Genomic DNA, 20,971 nt, shown 5'->3' with positions numbered 1-20,971 from the left:
ATAGAAAATATTAGAATAGAAGAACAGGGAGCGCTGCAACAGATTTCATGGCCCCCACAAAGACCCCCATTGAACATCTTGTCAGTCTGAGATTACATAAAGAGACAGAAGCAATTGAGACAGCGTAAATAGATAGAAGAACTGTGGTGAATTCTCCAAGCAGCGTGGAACATCCTATCTGCCAACAACCAAGAAAAACTGTGTCCAGGTGTACCTAATGAGAATTGGTGCTATTTTAAAGGCAAAGTTGGTCACACCAAATATTGATTTAGCTTTTTTTTTTTTTTTTTTGACATTGTGATAAATGAAAACTATTTGTCATTATTTTTGAAGACATCCTCACTATGAAATATTTTTCACAAGTGCCTAAAACTTTTGCACAGTATTGTGAGTGTGTGTGTATATATGTGTGTGTGTGTGTGTGTGTGTGTGTGTATATATATGTACACATACATACACATATATATATATATATACAGGTGCATCTCAATAAATTAGAATATCGTGGAAAAGTTCATTTATTTCAGTAATTCAACTCAAATTGAAAAACTCGTGTATTAAATAAATTCAGTGCACACAGACTGAAGTAGTTTAAGTCTTTGGTTCTTTTAATTGTGATGATTTTGGCTCACATTTAACAAAAACCCACCAATTCACTATCTCAAAAAATTTGAATTTGGTGACATGTCAATCAGCTAATCAACTCAAAACACCTGCAAAGGTTTCCTGAGCCTTCAAAATGGTCTCTCAGTTTGGTTCACTAGGCTACACAATCATGGGGAAGACTGCTGATCTGACAGTTGTCCAGAAGACAATCACTGACACCCTTCACAAGGAGGGTAAGCCACAAACATTCATTGCCAAAGAAGCTGGCTGTTCACAGAATGCTGTATCCAAGCATGTTAACAGAAAGTTGAGTGGAAGGAAAAAGTGTGGAAGAAAAAGATGCACAACCAACCGAGAGAACCGCAGCCTTATGAGGATTGTCAAGCAAAATCGATTCAAGAATTTGGGTGAACTTCACAAGGAATGGACTGAGGCTGGGGTCAAGGCACCAAGAGCCACCACACTCAGACGTGTCAAGGAATTTGGCTACAGTTGTCGTATTCCTCTTGTTAAGCCACTCCTGAACCACAGACAACGTCAGAGGCGTCTTACCTGGGCTAAGGAGAAGAAGAACTGGACTGTTGCCCAGTGGTCCAAAGTCCTCTTTTCAGATGAGAGCAAGTTTTGTATTTCATTTGGAAACCAAGGTCCTAGAGTCTGGAGGAAGGGTGGAGAAGCTCATAGCCCAAGTTGCTTGAAGTCCAGTGTTAAGTTTCCACAGTCTGTGATGATTTGGGGTGCAATGTCATCTGCTGGTGTTGGTCCATTGCGTTTTTTGAAAACCAAAGTCACTGCACCCGTTTACCAAGAAATTTTGGAGCACTTCATGCTTCCTTCTGCTGACCAGCTTTTTAAAGATGCTGATTTCATTTTCCAGCAGGATTTGGCACCTGCCCACACTGCCAAAAGCACCAAAAGTTGGTTAAATGACCATGGTGTTGGTGTGCTTGACTGGCCAGCAAACTCACCAGACCTGAACCCCATAGAGAATCTATGGGGTATTGTCAAGAGGAAAATGAGAAACAAGAGACCAAAAAATGCAGATGAGCTGAAGGCCACTGTCAAAGAAACCTGGGCTTCCATACCACCTCAGCAGTGCCACAAACTGATCACCTCCATGCCACGCCGAATTGAGGCAGTAATTAAAGCAAAAGGAGCCCCTACCAAGTATTGAGTACATGTACAGTAAATGAACATACTTTCCAGAAGGCCAACAATTCACTAAAAATGTTTTTTTTTATTGGTCTTATGATGTATTCTAATTTTTTGAGATGGTGAATTGGTGGGTTTTTGTTAAATGTGAGCCAAAATCATCACAATTAAAAGAACCAAAGACTTAAACTACTTCAGTCTGTGTGCACTGAATTTATTTAATACACGAGTTTCACAGTTTGAGTTGAATTACTGAAATGAACTTTTCCACGACATTCTAATTTATTGAGATGCACCTGTATATATATCTCTCTCGTGAAGAAGGGAACATAACGAAATATGTTGCCCTTCACAACTGTTGTAAAGCCATCTTTCAAAAAGTTGAACAACACACATTTTTATTTTTAGTTAAAATAAATACAAAATAAATTTCAAAGTTTGAAATCAAGGTGTCTTGCTTTATTGTGTAGGCTTAACCCTAACCCTGCTTAACGAAAATTACCCCATAGTACCACCTAGCGTCTAACCAGCAGTAATACCGGTGTTTGTCGGTTTCCTGTGGAGTTTTTTTTTTTTTTTTTTTTTTTTTTTTTTTGCGCGACCAACTAACCAATCAAAACTTGGTCGACCAAGACTCTTCTCATCGACTAACATTTGGTCGACTATCAGGGGGCAGCCCTAGTAAAAAAGTATATTTCTCAGTTGTTTCCAAGTCGTCATTGAATTATTGTTAGATATGATGCAATAATACAGATTTGATGCTGCCGGGTTATGACTGAGAAGTAGATCTGTAATTAAAATGATACTTTACTGTTAATTAAAACTGTATGTTTATGATTTCTATGCCAATAAATCCACCACACAGGGAAAAAAATAATTGCTTATTTTGGGCTTGTTTTTCCAGACCATGTTGCTTGTTTCTCTTGCGAGATCTGGCAACACTGCAATTTATATTTCACCCACCCCTTAGTGCAGAGTACTGTCATTTTAAAAGAACATTATTAACCATTCTTTTATTCAGTTCTAAACGGTAACCTTTTGGAAAGAAGTTTGTGGACCTTCTGAACGGGAACGAAAAAATTCCGTTTTTGCTCCAAACGAACCGAAATGAAAAACATTTCATTTTCAGTCCCTGGCTTAAATATACATCTCCTACAATGAACATGTTTTTAATATATCAATTCAAAATAATGTTGATATATTTTTCTGGGGCTTAAAGTAAAAAAAAAGAGGAAAAGTCAAGTGTTGTAATTGTCCAGGGACCGTACAAAAAAAAAAGGTCTCATGTAAATGAGAAAGAAATGTTGGCTTAAGTAGTTCGGAATACTTATTTATTTCTTCACATAAGCAGTGAAATCATTTAGTTGCAAAATATTATTAATTCTTAAAGCTTTTGTCCAACAAATCAAAGTTGAGTGGTGGAACCTAAATGCAGGTAGTGAAAAACATATAACAAAAAGGACACCTTTTGACGCTTATGACTGTGTTAAGTTTTCAAAATATCGGATTTGACATTTTTAGAAAGGCACATTTTGTTCAAGTCTAATGAAGTAACCGTAAGAACACTTGATATTCTTGACTCAAAAATTCATGATATTGGTAAAAAAATAAAATAAAAAAATGAAATGTCTTCAAGCCGTGTACACTTCAAGGAAAGTATTTTAATACCTTTTTACTTGATGGTTAGACCACTTATTAAACTATCATTCTATGAACTGGATAATGGTTCATGTATTTTAAAACCAGATTTTTTTTTTTTTTTTTTTTTTTAAGATTTCTCATTTGTATCACCCGGCCTAGACAACCGTATTTGTCAAAACATTGTACAGTTAGCTATTGCATTTAAGGAGAAAAATAATTTAACATTTCGTAAACGTTTTTGTTAATTCTGTGCCTTTTTTAAATGTATACATTTACTGAAATATCCAAAAAATTACTTAAACTTTTATTTTAAGAAGAAACGATCTGTATTAGCATGATATAGTGTTCCTGAATGATATTGCAACCAAAACTACCAGCAGTGAACTCACTGAAGCCATGAGAACTAGAATGCTTTTGAAGAGCAGTCCTTTCTCAGACAGATGTATTTATTTACTTGATTCCTGTTTATTTACTTTATTCCTGTAAACTTCGTAGTGTTTTATGTGAGGGAGGTATTCATTGATTTATTCACTCATTTTGTTGTCCAGTTACCCGTATCTATGGAGGAAGTGATGGATTTATTGAACGAGGTCAACCAGCAGCTAGAAGATGATGGAGGGATGGATGAAGATAAGTTGGACCATCCACTGACATCCAGCCCCAGTCAGCCCACAGAAGCACATGTGAAATTCTCCACTCCATCCCCAACCAAAAGTTTCACATCACCATCCAAAAGACCTGTGGTGCGTCATGGCATTTTTAATGTTCCTGAAGACATTTGTGGTTTACTGGGCATGCTTGTGCTGAAGGTGTTATTATTGTCTCCTTCAGTTTTCCCCCAAAACACCCCCTTACTGGGCTGAGGATCAGAAGTCACTGCTGCAGATGTTGTGTCAACAGGTTGAGGCCTTGAAGGTCAGTCAGACATCTACTGCCTGTAGAATTATGCACTGTTTACTTTTCCACTGAAATTAAATGGGATGTATGAGAGGATTGAGAGATTATGTACTGAAACACAAATCAACAAAATCAAGCAAAATCAACAAGATGTTAATAAATACTTGCTGATATATACATCTGCCAATTGCAGATAATACAAACTTGCTTGTGTATTTGGGTGATTCTCATGGAAAATGTCCTGGTGTTTTTTGCTCCAAAATTAAAAGAAACAAATGAGAATTATTTATTTATACACAGTATGAGCATTCACAGGACAACTGAGCAACAGATCTACAGTACATGGGCGAGAAGATCGATGGCAAACGGCAAGTAGATTGTAGTGTTACAGCTTGTAGAATTTGCTGAACAACGGTGTCATGTCCCGGCGCTATAGTACACGAAACATGCCGTTTTATTTACGCCGACATCACCGTGCAAATCGGTGGATTTACGATGCAGAAACACAGCAGCAACAAAGTTGCACCTCTCCCAGAGACATGGAGCAAGACGCTCATATGTAACAAACAAGTTTATTCAAAAATCTGAAAACGTAAGAAATCCGTGATTACATAAGACTTATTATTCTGTGGTTTTGTCATCAAAATGTAAACGGGTATGAGTACAACACTTGCACACATGTTACAAGCCGGAAGTAACGCCGGTTAAGTTTACATGCAACTCAAAACTGGGGCATGAGTGTAAAAAATTGTGTGCCAATCGGTTTTTGCTCAAGCCGCTAAATAATATTGGATTATGTACCAATATCATAAAACCAGAGGTCAGGTTCCGCTCTAGTTTTTTTTTTTTTTACCACTAAATAACACTTAAAGTAGTTTTTCCTTGCTATAGTCACTTTAGCTTGCTCTCTGGGGACTTTAGGACATTAAGGCATGATTTTCTATAAAGCTGCTTTGAAACTATTAGCATTTCTGTCAAGAAAATCATGAACCTTTTGATTTCATGAGTTTTTCCTCATTACAAGCAAACAATATAAATGCAGTGCTGTTTAACTTTATTATAGAGCTCTACTTTTTGTTTTCAGTGTCAGACACTGTTGTGTTATTTATGATTTAAAAGACATTTATGCTGAATCCTTGAATATGTTTGAGCAAAACATTTGTGGGTGCTGTTTTTCTTTTAACCATATCGTATAGTCAGATTTGTGTATTGTTACATGCCTAATATATGTGTTGTGGAAAAAATATTTGCCCCCTTCCTGATGTCTTCTACATTTGTGTTTTTCATACTAAATTGTTTTAGATCTTCAAACGAGATATAACATAAAACAAAGGCAACCTGAGTAAACGCAAAATACAGTTTTCAAATACATGCTTTTTTTTATTAAAGCAAAAAAATTATCCAACATCTGTATCACCCATGTGAAAAATGAACTGTCCCCTATATAATAGCTGGTTTAATAACTGCAACCATAACTGGAGATCAGTCTTTCACAATGCTGTGGTGGATTTTGACCCATTCTTCTGTGCAGAACTGCTTTAGTTCAGCCACATTGGAGGGTTTTTTGAGCATGAACTGCCCGTTTAAGGTCCTGCCGCATCATCTCAATTGGATTCAAGTCAGGACTTTCTCTAGGCCACTCCAAAACTTAAATTTAGCTTCTTTTAAGCCATTCAGAAGTGGACTTACTCCTATGCTTTGGATCATATTCTTGCTGCATAATCCAGTTGCGCTTAAGCTTCAACTCACGGACTGATGACCGTAGGTTCTCCTTAGGATTTTCTGGAAGAGAGCAGAATTCATGTTTCTCTCAATTATTGCAAGTCACCCTGGCCCTGAAGCAGCAAAACATCTCCACACCATCACACTACCACCACCATGCTTGGCCACTGGTATGAAGTTCCTTTTGTGGTATTCTGTGTTTGATCTGTGCCAGATGTAACAGGACCCCTGTCTTCCAGTTCCACCCCTGTCTTCCAGTTCAACAGTTCCACTTTTGACTCATCAGTCTTCAGAACATTCTCCCAAATGGTTTGAGGATCATCAAGGTGTGTTTTGGCAAAATTCAGATGAGCCTTAATGTTCTTGTGGGTTAGCAGTGGTTTTCGTCTCACCACTCTTCTATGCATGGCATTTTTGGCCAGTGTCTTTATGATAGTGGAGTCATGAACAGTGACCTTCACTGATGTGAGAGAGGCCTGCAGTTCTTTAGATGTTGTCCTTGGCTTTTTTGTGACTTCCTGGAGTCGTCGCTGTGCTCTTGGAGGAATTTTGGAAGTTCGGTTACTTCTGGGAAGGTTCACTACTGTGCCAAGTTTTCTCCATTTGGAGATAATGGCTCTCACTGTGGTTCTTTGGAGTCCCAGAGTCTTTGAAATAGTTTTGTAACCCTTTCCAGACTGATGTATTTCCATCACCGTTTTCCTCATTTCTGGAATTTCTACTGTGCGAGACCTTTTAGCCAACTTCATGCTGCTGAAAATGTTCTATTTAGGTGTTGATTTGATTGAACAGGGCTGGCAGTAATCAGGTCTGGGTGTGTCTAGTCCAGCTGAACTGACAGTTTCATAGATTTGGGGATTTCGTAACTAAGGGGGCAAATGCTTTTTCACACAGGCCCAGTTGGTATTGGACAACTTTTTTGCTTCTATAAATAACATTTATCATTTAAAAACTGTATTTTGGGTTTACTCCGATTGCATTTGTTTTATGTTAGATTTTGTTTGAATTTTTGAAACAATTTAGTATGAGAGATACACAAAAACAGAAGAAATCAGGATGGGGGCAAATACTTTTTCATGTCACTACACACACGTGCACACACACACAATTTATATATATATATAAAACTCAGCAAAAAAAAAAAAAAGAAACGTCCTCTCACTTTCAACTGCTTCTATTTTCAGCAAACTTTACGTGTAAATATTTGTATGAACATAGATTCAACAAAGACATAAACTGAAAAAGTTTTACAGACATGTGACTAACAGAAATGGAATAATGTGTCCCTGAACAAAGGCGGGGTCAAAATCAAAAGTAACAGTCAGTATCTAGTGTGGCCACCAGCTGCATTAAGTACTGCAGTGCATCTCCTCCTCATGGACTGCACCAGATTTGCCAGTTCTTGCTGTGAGATGTTACCCCACTCTTCCAAGGCACTTGCAAGTTCCCGGACATTTCTGGGGGGAATGGCCCTAGCCCTCACCCTCCGATCCATCAGGTCCCAGACATACTCAATGGGATTGAGATTCGGGCTCTTCGCTGGCCATGGTAGAACACTGACATTCCTGTCTTGTAGGAGATCAGGCACAGAACGAGCAGTATGGCTGGTGGCATTGTCATGCTGGAGGGTCATGTCAGGATGAGCCTGCAGGAAGGGTACCACATGAGGGAGGAGGTTCTCTTCCCTGTAACGCACAGTGTTGAGATTGCCTGAAATGACAAGCTCAGTCCGATGATGCTGTGACACACCGCCCCAGACCATGACAGACCCTCCACCTCCAAATCGATCCCGCTCCATTCCTTCAACGATAAACGCGAGTTCCGAACATCACCACTGGTGAGGCAAAACCAGGACTCGTCAGTGAAGAGCACTTTTTGCCAGTCCTGTCTGGTCCAGCGAAGGTGGGTTTGTGTCCATAGGCGATGTTGTTGCTGGTGATGTCTGGTAAGGACCTGCCTTACAACAGGCCTACAAGCCCTCAGTCCATCCTCTCTCAGCCTATTGCGGGCAGTCTGAGAACTGATGGAGGGGTTGTGCGTTCCTGGTGTAACTCAGGCAGTTGTTTTTCCCATCCTGTACCTGTCCCGCAGGTGTGATATTCAGATGTACTGATCCTGTGCAGGTTTTGTTACACATGGTCTGCCACTGCGAGGACGATCAGCTGTCCTTCCTGTCTCCCTGTAGCGCTGTCTTAGGCGTCTCACAGTACGAACATTGCAATTTATTGCCCTGGCCACATCTGCAGTCCTCATGCCTCCAGGCAGCATGCCTAAGGCACGTTCACACAGATGAGCAGGGACCCTGGGCATCTTTCTTTTGGTGTTTTTCAGAGTCAGTAGAAAGGTCTCTTCAGTATCCTAAGTTTTTATAACTGTGACCTTAATTGCCTACCATCTGTAAGCTGTTAGTGTCTTAATGACCGTTCCACAGGTGCATGTTCATTAATTGTTTATGGTTCATTGAACAAGCATGGGAAACATTGTTTAAACCCTTTACAATAAAGATCTGTAAAGTTATTTGGATTTTTACAAAATTCTTTAAAATACAGTGTCCTGAAAAAGGGATGTTTTTTTGCTGAGTTTATATATAATGCATGTATGTATATATATATATATATATATATATATATATATATATATATATATATATATATATATATATATATATATATATATATATAATTTTATTTTTTGATGACCTTATTTTAATTGCTGTTTCGTTTGGAGTGCAATTTGAATTTAGAAATGTCTTTGATTCAAGTTTTTCATTTTTTTAAATGAAGTAATTTAATTTTCAATGCAAAATCACTAAAGCAAGAATATTCACCGATCCGTCAGCCCAGGGGTTGCCGATGTAATTGGATATTGCTATATATATATATATATATATATATATATATATAAATATATATATATATATATATATATATATATATATATATATATATTACACACACATACAGTACTGTGCAAAAGTCTTAGGCACATAAGATTTCACAAAAGCATTTGTCTTAAGATGGCTATTTATATCTTCAGCTTTAGTGTTTCAATAGGAAATATAAATGTTAGACTCCCAAACATTACTTTTGCAAATAGAAAAGATTAGAATAGAAGAACAGGGAGCCCTGCAACAGATGTCATGGCCCCCACAAAGCCCCCCATTGAACATCTTGTCAGTCTGAGATTACATAAAGAGACAGAAGCAATTGAGACAGCCTAAATAGATAGAAGAACTGTGGTGAATTCTCCAAGCAGCGTGGAACATCCTATCTGCCAACAACCAAGAAAAACTGTGTCCAGGTGTACCTAGGAGAACTGGTGCTGTTTTAAACGCAAAGGTGTTCACACCGAATATTGATTTAGCTTTTTTTTTTATGACATTAAGTGACAAATGAAAACTATTTGTAATTTTTTTTTGAAGACATCTTCAATATGCAAAATTTTTCCCAAGTGCCTAAATCTTTTGCACAGTACTGTAGGAAAGGAAATTGGTAATTTAATTCACCAAAGTGGTATTCAGCTGATCACAAAGTATAGTCAGGGCATTACTGGTGTAAAAAAAAAACCCACCATCACTTTTTTTTTATTATTTTCTTTTTTTATCATCAAATCTAGACAGGTCCCATTTCCAGCAGCCGTCACTGCAACACCTTATCCTTGAGTAATCATGCTAAATTGCTAATTTAGTGCTAGAAAAGCACTTGCCTTTATATCAAACACAGCTGAAATCTATTTGGTTTGTTAAATAAAGCTTAACATTGTCTTTGTGTTTGTTTTTGAGTTGCCGCAGTATGCAATATCTGGCCTGGTCTTAAGGTTGTTAAGTCAAAGATGGCAAAAAAGAAACCGCTTTCTCTAAAAACTTGTCAGTCAATTATTGTTTTGAGGAATGAAGGCTACACAATGCTTGAAATTGAAGATTTCATACAAAGGTGTACACTACAGTCTTCAAAGACATAGGACAACTGGCTCTAACAAGGACAGAAAGAGATGTGGAAGGCCAGATGTACAACTAAACAAGAGGATAAGTACATCAGAGTCTCTAGTTTGAGAAATAGACGCCTCACATATCCTCAGCTGACAGCTTCATTGAATTCTACCTGCTCAACACCAGTTTCATGTGCAACAGTAAAGAGAAGACTCAGGGGTGCAGGTCTTATGGGAAGAATTGCAAAGAAAAAGCCACTTTTGAAACAGAAAAACAAAAAAAGGTTAGAGTGGGCAAAGAAACACAGACATTGGACAACAGATAATTGGAAAAGAGTGTTCTGGATCTTAATCCCATTGAGCTTTTGCAGGATCAGCTAGACTGTAAGATGTGTGAGAAGTGCCCGAGAAGACAGCCACATCTATGGCAAGTGCTACATGAAGTGTGGGGTGAAATGTCACCTGAGTATCTGGACAAACTGACAGCTAGACTGCCAAGGATCTGCAAAGCTGTCATTGCTGCATGTGGAGGATTTTTTGATGAGAACTCTTTGTAGTTTTTTTTTTTTTTTTTTTTTTTTAAGCTGTAATAGTCATTTTCCATGTTATTAATGTCCTGACTATACATTTTGATCAGTTGAATGCCATTTTGGTGAATAAAATTATCAATTTCTTTCCATAAGACCAAAATCTGTACATTATTTCAAACTTTTGGCTGCCAGTACAGTGAATTTAAAAAGTCCACACCCCTGTTAAAACAGCACTTCTTTGGCACTGCCTTGCATTCTTGCTGATTTAAAAAAAAAAAAAAAACATTGTACAATAATAATTTTTACATTAACACATTACGTAAAATAATTACGGTAATGTTACAGTAATGAGAATTATCATTGAAAAAAATGGAAATAGTAAAGGTAAACCATCTGGACATGTTACGGTAGGTTGTAACAAATTTGGCTTACTAAATTTAATAAACCAAATGTCACTAAAGTTCGGAAAGCTCTGTGTTTCAGATACACAAGCAAATAAATGCTACTCTTATTGAGGGGAAAAAAACTGCAATCAAGCATCAGTTGAATAGCAAATAAATCATATCATTAAACTCAATAGCAATACAACAAAATACAAAAATTGTTTGAAGGTCCAGCAAAGAAGAGTCCATGAGCCAATAGTCCAAATGATAAATGGAATTGTCCTTGAAAGAGTAGTCCACAGAGTTCACAGTCCTTGAGTTAAAAGAAAGATTTCCCCAAAGCAAAAAACAAAAAAAAAAAAAACACTTTGATATCTGTAAGCAAGTAATCCACAAGTGGTTCCAAAAAAAGAGAATAGAATAGTCTGTCAACAGGCCCCAAAACAAGTAATCCTCCAGATACTCAGTATTATTTCCAGCATGTGCTGTATTCTTCTCTTATGGCACTTTTCCACTGCACGTTACGGTTCGACTCGACTCTGCTCGATTTACTTTTCTGAGCTTGCTTTTCCACTGCAGTTTAGTGCCGCCTCAACGTGGGTTGGATTGTAGGCTGATCGTCATAGTTGCGCCGCCTCTACTGCCGTGACATCATCTTAAACGCAACACAAACATTACTGACCATAAACAATAACACGACTGCTAGCTGTTAGCTACTAGCTCATTGTGCTGCATAAAGCAGTTGTTGCATGGTGATTTTACACAAGTGTAACAGTTATATTGGCCTGGTTGTTTTAGAAGCAAGCTTTCCAGTAGCTGGTCAAATAAAGTGAAGCTTTCAAGCAGAATATAGTGTTAACGTAACAAAACGTACCATCCTCCATCGTGGACTCCAACAATGCCGTGGCCAAGTCCAGGGCACTCTCCCTCCCATTGCTCGCCGGTCTATTGCCATAGTGTCCATTTGGTCGAACCACTTCTGTTTGAACCACTCCGGCTGTTGTGGTCCTTGATGGTTCTGTAGTCACTTAAGTTTTTTCAACTTTTCCCTACACTGTTGGTAGGTCTGGTGGTAGCCGTGTGAGGCCAACAGCTGAGACACTTCCTGAAAGACTTTTTCACGTGTTTCGTTCGTCGCTAATGAGAGGAACGTCTGCACTTCGTTTATTGACCACGCTGTGGTTTTGTGCACAGCCATTTTTGTACAATTCGAAAGTCGCGTGAACAAATGATATTGCTTTCGCTGTCGCTAACTTTAAAACTAGCGGGTTGATGTCCCGTGTCGCAAATCCTGTGACGCTGGTAGTGATGATTCTCTCTGACCAATCGGTGATCTGCAGGGTTTTGACGTCACATTTAGTATCGGCTTGGCTCTCTTGGAACCTTGACTGAGGTGGTACTAAAAAAAGTATCAGGTACCAGGTCCTATCCACAGTGGGAAAACCCCAAAAAGCGAGCAGAGTTGAGCTGTACCGTGCAGTGGAAAAGCCCCATTAGCTTGCTCCTTGCTAACTCCATTAGGCCCTCCTTTTCAGGTGGCTCCACTGTCAAAATAAAAGCCCTTGTTATACTCTACAGGAAGTCTGTACAACATAAAAGTTCCAGGTGTTTCCCAAATCAAATAACCAAAACCCAAAATAAATTACCGCAAAAATATGACGTCAACCTAACTCAACAGATTTACCAGCTTGTGAGAAATAGCGAACATAAATTCAGACTTAAAAGCACACACTAAATTACACACACATTTTCAACAGCAATATAAATTTTACTCATTTTTTCTTTTTGGTGAGTGTATGTGTATGATTATGGTTCTAATGTAGCAGTGTCACAAGGTGAGAACTGGGGGTAAAATGTGCTTAAGTGTGCTGAAAATAGTGTCACAATGCAAAAAAAAATCTTAGCGGTCCTAAATGTAATGGCTTCAGTTTCCTAAATGGCTTCAGTTTCTTCATGCAAAATATGATGTCATTATTTATTGATTTGAGATTAAATATAACCAGAGTCTTTTTTTGACCAGGTTTCGTGAGAATTGCCCGTTTTACTAATTTGCAGCTTTTTAGAAAAAAAATTAGAAGTTTCTAGAATTTTATGTACAGTTTTAAGCAGCTTGCTTTAGTAAAGGGGATATGTGTAAATCGTCAAATAATCTGCTATCTGCTTAACTTAGTAGGTTATTATTTTAGAAATGTGCTTGGTTTAGGTATGAGGAAAGTACCGTATTTCCGGGAATATAAGTCCTGTTTTTATTTAAAAGGTCCTGTGACTTAGTCCGAAGCAATTTATACACAATTTAAACGTAATTAATCTAGGCCGTTCAAATGCAGGCACACCAAAACATGCAAGTTTGCATACAAACAGATGAAAACATAAGCCATAGAGACTGTATTGTTTTAAAGTGGCCAATTTGTGGTATAAATAAAGTGGTACTTTGCCTTCACAAATTTTCATCTCACTCATAGTAAAAACAGTCAATGATAGTTGGTGCACAGCAACAGGGTAAAATATCAGAAATATTCACAGATAGACAGACGCTAAAGTTAATGAATGAATAGAATACAACAGGCATATTGTGTTACAGACTAAAAGCTGTTTTTGTATACAGCAATGAGTTATCGGTTATTAACAGATAGGGCTTATTTTTTGCAAATTTTTCATGAAACATAAACATTATGTGAAATACTGTTATAGACGATTACTTAAAGCAGATTCTATCGATTAAAATAAGCCCAAAAACACTGACACGATGTGTAAATCCTGAGGGGAATCTCTACTTGGGGAATGTTGACATGCTGTTGGGCAGCTGAAGAGAAGTCGGGCGGCCTCTCCCGGCTCCTAGTGCCTGCATGATGGAACCTCTGTCACTGCGACTTATACAGATGCAACCTATTTTTTTATCTCAACGTGATTTTGATTTGGTGCGACTTATATTCAGGTGCAACTTTATTTCTGGAAAATACGGTACAACCGTCTAAACCTGGTTATAAACCTTTTCTTTTTTTTATTCTAATGCAGAATGAGGTTCATGACTTGCGCCATAATTCATCTGATGCTACAGCATCCGCATATAGGATGTATGGAGAAAGTTATGCTGCAGAAGGACTTCAGGAAGCATTTCAAGGAGCACAGACGTTCCATGGAGTTCCTCTTACAGGTCTGTTCAATAAGTTACCTTATCCCTTAAACCAGTGTCTTAATAGTTAGTGATCTTTAAATTTACATTACACACATTTAAAAACTGACTCTTATTGCTTATTTGTCACAGTTGCCACTACAGGTCCCTCTGTATACTACAATCAGTCTCCAGCATATAACTCGCAGTATCTTTTGCGCACTGCTGCAAATGTTACGCCAACAAAGGTAAACAAGTTATTTTAATGTGAACAAGATATGTTCTGCCTTACCAAAAATGGACCAAGCAGGCATCACATCTCCAATATTTGTTTATCTCTGCAGGGTCCAGTATATGGGATAAATCGTCTTCCTCCACAGCAGCATATGTATGCATACCAACAATCGACACACACACCACCTCTTCAGACAACACCCGCATGCATATATCCTCAAGAGCAGGTTTTTGGTGCTCCCATCCGATTTGAGTCACCAGCTACATCCTTGCTCTCCCCGTATAGTGAAGAATATTACAGTCACAATGTTCCTCAGCCTACAACCAATCCAACATTACCAGAACCTGGATATTTCACCAAGCCATGTGTAGTTACTTCTGCCCAGCCATCGAGGAGCAGTGAAAGCAAGCCAGTGGAGCCCAAGATGAGCTTTGGGCAGCAGTTCTCCGGTGAACCTCCTAAGGTTCCAAACTTCGGAGGTGTAGTTGCTCCGTCTACCTCAGCAACAACTGCATTCAAGTTCAACTCTAATTTCAAGTCCAATGATGGGGATTTCACCTTTTCATCTTCTCAGAAAAATAGTGAAAGTCTCTTTGGACTTCTGACATCAGATATTCCTCCCAAAACTGAAGGACTGTCAGAACCAAAACATCTGACCCTGGACCAGCCGCCTAGCCAGAGCGAAGTCTTTAACTTTGGGAGTAAAAATGCAGCAGGATTTTCATTTACTGATGCTGCTAAGAGCAAAACAAATATTTTTGGCAACACCGACCAAACGTTTAGCTTTGGAAGTGGAACCAAACCGATATTTGGAAATGTAGAGGCACGAGAAGAAAAAAGTGGAGAAAGTGATGATAGTACCCATGTGGAAGAGGATGAGGACGGACCTCATTTTGAACCCATTGTGCCCTTACCTGATAAGGTTGACGTGAAAACTGGTGAGGAGGAGGAAGAGGAGATGTTCTGTAACAGAGCAAAACTGTTCAGATTTGAGTCAGAGATGAAAGAATGGAAAGAGCGGGGCATTGGCAGTATCAAAATCCTGAAACATAAAACATCTGGGAAGGTTCGTCTGTTAATGAGGAGGGAGCAAGTTCTCAAAATCTGTGCTAATCACTATATCACTGCGGATATGGTCTTGAAACCAAACGCTGGATCTGACAAATCCTGGGTGTGGTATGCTGTGGACTATGCAGATGAAATGCCAAAGACTGAGCAGTTGGCCATTCGTTTCAAAACAGCAGATGAGGCAGCACTGTTCAAATTAAAATTTGAAGATGCTCAGAAATTTCTATTAAAATCTCCCCAAAAGCAAGACCAAAACCTGGAAAAGACACGTGAAACTCTCAAACCTCACGGGTCATTCGAAGAAATGAATCTTAAAGCCCGATTTTCCAAGAAAGAGGGTGAATGGGACTGCAGTGTGTGCTGTGTAAGAAATGTTGCCACATCTGCAGCATGCGTAGCCTGCAGTAGTGCAGGTCCATCTACGGCAAAGAATAAACCTGGAGATGAACTCAAAGGTTCTTCTTCTATGGCTCCTTCAGCCAAGATGTTAACAGAATCTTTTGGGGCACCAAATGTAAAGAGTGCTAGCACTGATGTCAGCACAAAGGGCTCAGCATTTGGATCTCAAATACCGATGTCTTTTAAATTTGGATCAAATTCCGTTCAGACACCTGTAGGCTTTGAAAGTCATGCTGATAAAAAAGCAGTCCAGTCTGATGCACCACAACCTTTGAAAGTGTCTTCAGCTCAAGCATTAGACTTTGGCTCTGGATTTGGCCAGCAGTTTGCCAAGAAAGAGGGTCAATGGGACTGTGACACCTGCTTGGTCAGGAATGACGCGTTTGCAACCGAATGCATTTCTTGCAAAACCCCCTCTAGGTGTGACATGCAGTGGGATTGTGACATTTGCCTGGTAAGAAATGAAGGTGCATCTAGCCATTGTGTCTCATGTCAGAAACCAAAACCAAATATGAAAAGCAAAACCTCTGCTGCATCATCAAGCTCCTCTTTTACCTTTAGTTTTGATAGTTCTACCAACCAACCTGCTGCAACAGGATTTAAAGCCAATTTCAAATCAGGCCCTGCTTTTCAGTTTGGTCTGAGTAAGGAGAAAGTATCCTCAGAAAGCTTGAAGTTTGAGTCCTCTACAACTCAGGAGGATAAGTCATTCAGCAGTTCAACTTTTTCGTTTTCCATGCCATTAACTTCTGGCGAATTTAAGTTTGGCATTGGGGAATCAGAGGCGAGAACAGCTGACCAACCATCACAAAATGAATCTGCATCTGCTCTTCTCAAAAATATTGCAGAACAGCACAAAGTGAAAGAAAAAGAGGCAACCAAAATGACGTTGGATCAGTCTGTAGACAGCGGTAGTCTTGATGAGAATCCACTTATTACCGGCAAGCCAAACTCCTTCAGTTTTGCAGACTTGGCAAAATCCTCCCAAGGTGCTTTTCAGTTTGGCCAAAAGGATCCCAGTTTCAAAGGCTTTGCTGGGGCGGGCGAGCAACTCTTTCCAACATTTCAGTCCATCCAAAAGGTGGACACCTCTATTGATCAAGAGGATGAGGACATATACAAAACCGAGGAGAATGATGATATTCAGTTTGAGCCAGTTGTTCAGATGCCTGAAAAGGTTGATATTGTTACAGGGGAGGAAGATGAGAAAATATTGTATTCACAGCGTGTCAAGCTCTTCAGATTTGATACAGAAACTAGTCAGTGGAAAGAAAGAGGGGTTGGCCACCTTAAATTGCTGAAGAACAATGAAAATGGGAGACTTCGGGTTCTTATGAGGAGAGAGCAGGTGCTGAAGGTATGTGCTAATCATTGGATCACAACTACAATGAACTTAAAGCCCCTCTCTGGGTCAGACCGAGCCTGGATGTGGCAAGCGAATGATTTTTCGGATGGAGATGCCAAGTTGGAACAACTCGCTGCAAAATTCAAAACACCAGAACTTGCTGAAGAGTTCAAGCTGAAATTTGAGGAATGCCAACGGCTACTTCTGGATATTCCTCTACAGACCCCTCACAAGCTTGTAAACTCTGATAAAACAGCCCAACTTATAAAAAGAGCTGAAGAGATGAAATCTGGTCTCAAAGACCTCAAAACATTCTTGACGTTCCAAAACAAGAACGATGAAAGGAATGTAACCATTGGTGACCCTGAAGTTGTAGTCAAGCCTGACTCTGAAACAACTGGACCTACTTTAGAGTGGGACAATTATGATTTGCACGAGGAAGCACTTGATGACAGTGCTAACACCTCTGTGCACGCTTCCCCTTTACAACCTGTTCCAAGTCCAAAGAATTTATTCCGTTTTGGGGAATCATCAGCAGGCTTTAGTTTCAGTTTTCAGCCTATTCTCAGTCCCTCCAAGTCTCCATCTAAGCTAAACCAGAGCCAGGCATCTGTAGGCACAGATGATGAACACGAAACATCACAAGAGGAAGAGCGAGACAGTCAGTACTTTGAGCCCGTTGTGCCATTGCCTGATATTGTTGAGGTCTCAACAGGGGAGGAGAATGAGCAAGTGCTTTTTGGTCACAGAGCCAAGTTATACCGCTACGATAAAACGCTTAGTCAGTGGAAGGAAAGAGGTATTGGAGAGCTTAAAATACTACAACATTATGAAACCAAGCGTGTAAGACTTGTGATGAGGCGGGACCAGGTCCTCAAACTATGTGCAAACCATTGGATAACATCAAATATGAAGCTCGAGCCAATGAAAGGAGCTGAGAAAGCGTGGATCTGGAGTGCCGTTGATTTTGCTGAAGGAGAGGGCAAGGTTGAACAGTTAGCCGTGCGGTTTAAACTGCAGGAGACTGCAAATATTTTCAAAGAAGTCTTTGAGGAAGCAAAGTATGCTAAAGACAAAGAAACCCTTCTCACCCTGCTTTCTTCAAGAGTTCCTGGAGCCACCATAGAGCCGCTTTGTGGCAAGGCTGCTGTTGCTGTACTTGAGGAAACCACAAAAGAACGTACAGGATTGTCTGAAGATGGCAGTCCTAAACCTGATGGGACAACAGGCGTGGAACACAGTCCTCAAATAACTAAGACTGTGGTCTCCCCTCCTAAGTTTGTCTTTGGATCAGACACTGTACAGAAGATCTTTGGAAGCCCTTCATCATCTAAAGAAAAGTCCCCCGTTTTGATTTCAAGTTCAAATGATGATGTAGCCAGTGCCTCAAGATCAAAAACCTCTGGACAGACCGTAACTAGTCAACCATCAGTTGTGACCCCATTCAACACTTCAGCCAGAGGTGAGCTTTTTCTTATGACTCAGTTTAATGCGTCCCTCCATACCTCTGTTTTTATTCTAGTTTCTCAGTTTCATTATTTTATCCATATATTTTAACTACCCTCTTTTAACCATATCTTTAAGTAAATAAAAAAAAAACATTTACAGTTGCCATTTGCCATCTTTTATGCATAATCATGCTGTTAAAAAACAAGTTTAGTTTGGAGTGCCACAAGGCTCAGTATTAGGTCCTGCTTTTTCCCTTGTATATGCTTCCTTTGGGAGACATTATCAGGAAATACAGAATTAGTATTCACTGTTATGCCAATGGTTCTGCTTTATATTTCCTTAAGACCTGATAACATTTCCCAGTTTTCCAAGTTAGCAGAATGTATTAATGAAATCAAAGACTGGATAGTTAGTAATTTCCTCCTAAATGTAAAGAAAAAAAAAAATGTACCCCCTTTTCTCCCAATTTGGAATGCCCAATTCCCACTACTTAGTAGGTCCTTGTGGTGGCGTGGTTACTCACCCCATTCCGGGTGGCGGAAGATAAGTCTCAGTTGCCTCCACTTCTGAGACGTAAATCCGCTTATCACGTGGCTCGTTGTGCGTGACACCGCGGAGACTCCGCATGTGGAGGCTCATGCTACACTTCGCGATCCACACACAACTTACCACGCGCCCCATTGAAAGTGAGAACCACTAATCGTGACCACGAGGAGGTTACCCGATGTGACTTTACCCTCCCTAGCAACCGGGCCAATTTGGTTGCTTAGGAGACCTGGCTGGAGTCACTCAGCACACCCTGGATTTGAACTTGCGATTAGTGTTTTAAAATGTTATAGTAGTGATTTACTTATAAAATAAACCATAAAATGGGCTGTTGTCAACTTTTATATTAAAATTGTCTTGGTAGTTTAATTCTCAACGCAAAGATTCCCTTATCATTTAGCCCCATCTTTGGCATCTTTAACAAACAAGCCATTATCTTTTAGGTTTGGATTTTAGGCTTTTCAAAGATAATCCAATGGCATTTTGGACCTGTTCATCCACCACACAGTTTGAACACCAAGGTATTTCAGGTCACTGTTTACTGAGTTCTTATTGACTGGCATGAGCCGGAAAAATTGACCATGACTGAATGATATCATAACATGAACGTTAGTCCCCTGGCCTCAATCCAACGTTTGCATGATCTAAAATCTGCTAACCTGTTGCTGTTTGTTGGAAGCTTCAGTAGAACTGACTGTTTACTAAAGTGAAGTAACTGGGACTACATCCTTAAAGCATTCAGCAGTGACTGTCTTGTAAAGTGATTTCTTGAAATGAGACTCCAAAAGGTGTCATTGCAGGAAATTGCTGTTGCAAGTATTTTTGTATCCGTTACATATTTAGTACAGTATGTGTAGCAACAGTGTTCCAATCTTATAACCAGATGTAAAGGAGAGTGTTGAGGTGAATTTGGATAGCAAATGAGCTGAGCTATTTTTGTTGAAGAAGAAAAAACAGCGCAACAGGCCATCTTCATTGGCACAAATGATTTATCATACATTAAGATAGTCCATTGTTTGGACTGTAACTCTCAATACCACATACACTCGCTGTTTCTGACGTGATCTGGCTTTTATTTTTTTTATTGTATTAAGGTTTTTATTTTATTGTTTTTGTAAATAAGGTCTTCACTCTTCAAATGTCTCTAGAAAAAAGTGTTTTATTATTTAGCAGCAGCAAGGGATTTAAAAACAAATATTTTGGCCTTTTGACCGAAACTAAAAAAAAAATTGTGATCGTTCCTTGGCATCAACACCTGAACTAGCTGGGAGAGCATGGTGACAATTTTTTTTTTTTTTTAATGACCATCATAGCACCCCCAGTGGTGATTTAAGGAAAAGAAATTCAGTGGTTATGGAATAAATGTATAGTTTGCAATCAATGGAGTAGATTTACCATTATTCATAAGTACTTTGGCCATTAGGTATTGCTGTAACCCAATTTATTTGGAATTCTTAGGGCAATGCAACGATGATACATACAAAGTTTTTTCAAACCGCAGAAGGGATGTCAAGAGAGCTTTCTGTTTGGCGCTTTTACCAACAAATTTATTAGGTTATTTCTGGGCTATGTCAGACACGCACACAAAAAAATCCATCCAGTTGGTTTTATAAGGATTAGACAAAATACTGATCTGAGGCAATATTAAGATTAGACAAACGTTGAATAAGTTGGAAAGTAAAACACAGATCCGTTCAAAGTGGCAGAAAAGCCATTTTCAAAGACCGTAAAATGGAAATTGCAGTATTCTGCAGGCCCCCATGTGAATATTGAGAGATGAAGCAAGATTTTAGACAGTTATTCCAAAGTTTAAGACCATTTTTGGCTAGTTTTAACATTTTGACAAGTAGGTGGTGCAGTCACCATTCAACACAGTTACTGTAATCTCGGCTAAACAGTGTTGTTATAGATGTTGATATGACCCATCAAAAACATATGGTGATTACTGTCATAGTTTTT

The 20,971-nt window shown here is 39.1% G+C and overlaps 1 protein-coding gene across 2 annotated transcripts in view; it reads left to right on the top strand.

The window, feature by feature from the left end:
• The window catches only part of ranbp2 (RAN binding protein 2), a 98,000-nt gene that overhangs the window by 41,978 nt on the left and 35,051 nt on the right, over positions 1-20,971 (top strand). The window contains exons 15-20 of one of the 2 annotated variants that reach the window (XM_051709774.1): positions 3,948-4,142; positions 4,231-4,314; positions 13,874-14,012; positions 14,124-14,218; positions 14,315-18,479; positions 19,456-19,533. In XM_051709774.1, coding sequence (XP_051565734.1) covers positions 3,948-4,142; positions 4,231-4,314; positions 13,874-14,012; positions 14,124-14,218; positions 14,315-18,479; positions 19,456-19,533 — 4,756 coding nt within the window. The remainder of the gene's footprint in view (positions 1-3,947; positions 4,143-4,230; positions 4,315-13,873; positions 14,013-14,123; positions 14,219-14,314; positions 18,480-19,455; positions 19,534-20,971) is intronic. The other variant, XM_051709773.1, reaches the window with a different exon arrangement.

Source organism: Myxocyprinus asiaticus, chromosome 11 (genome assembly GCF_019703515.2).
Source record: "Myxocyprinus asiaticus isolate MX2 ecotype Aquarium Trade chromosome 11, UBuf_Myxa_2, whole genome shotgun sequence".
Lineage (NCBI taxonomy): Eukaryota > Metazoa > Chordata > Actinopteri > Cypriniformes > Catostomidae > Myxocyprinus > Myxocyprinus asiaticus.
Note: the sequence above shows the minus strand (reverse complement) of the source record. Positions and strands in the feature narration are given on the sequence as shown.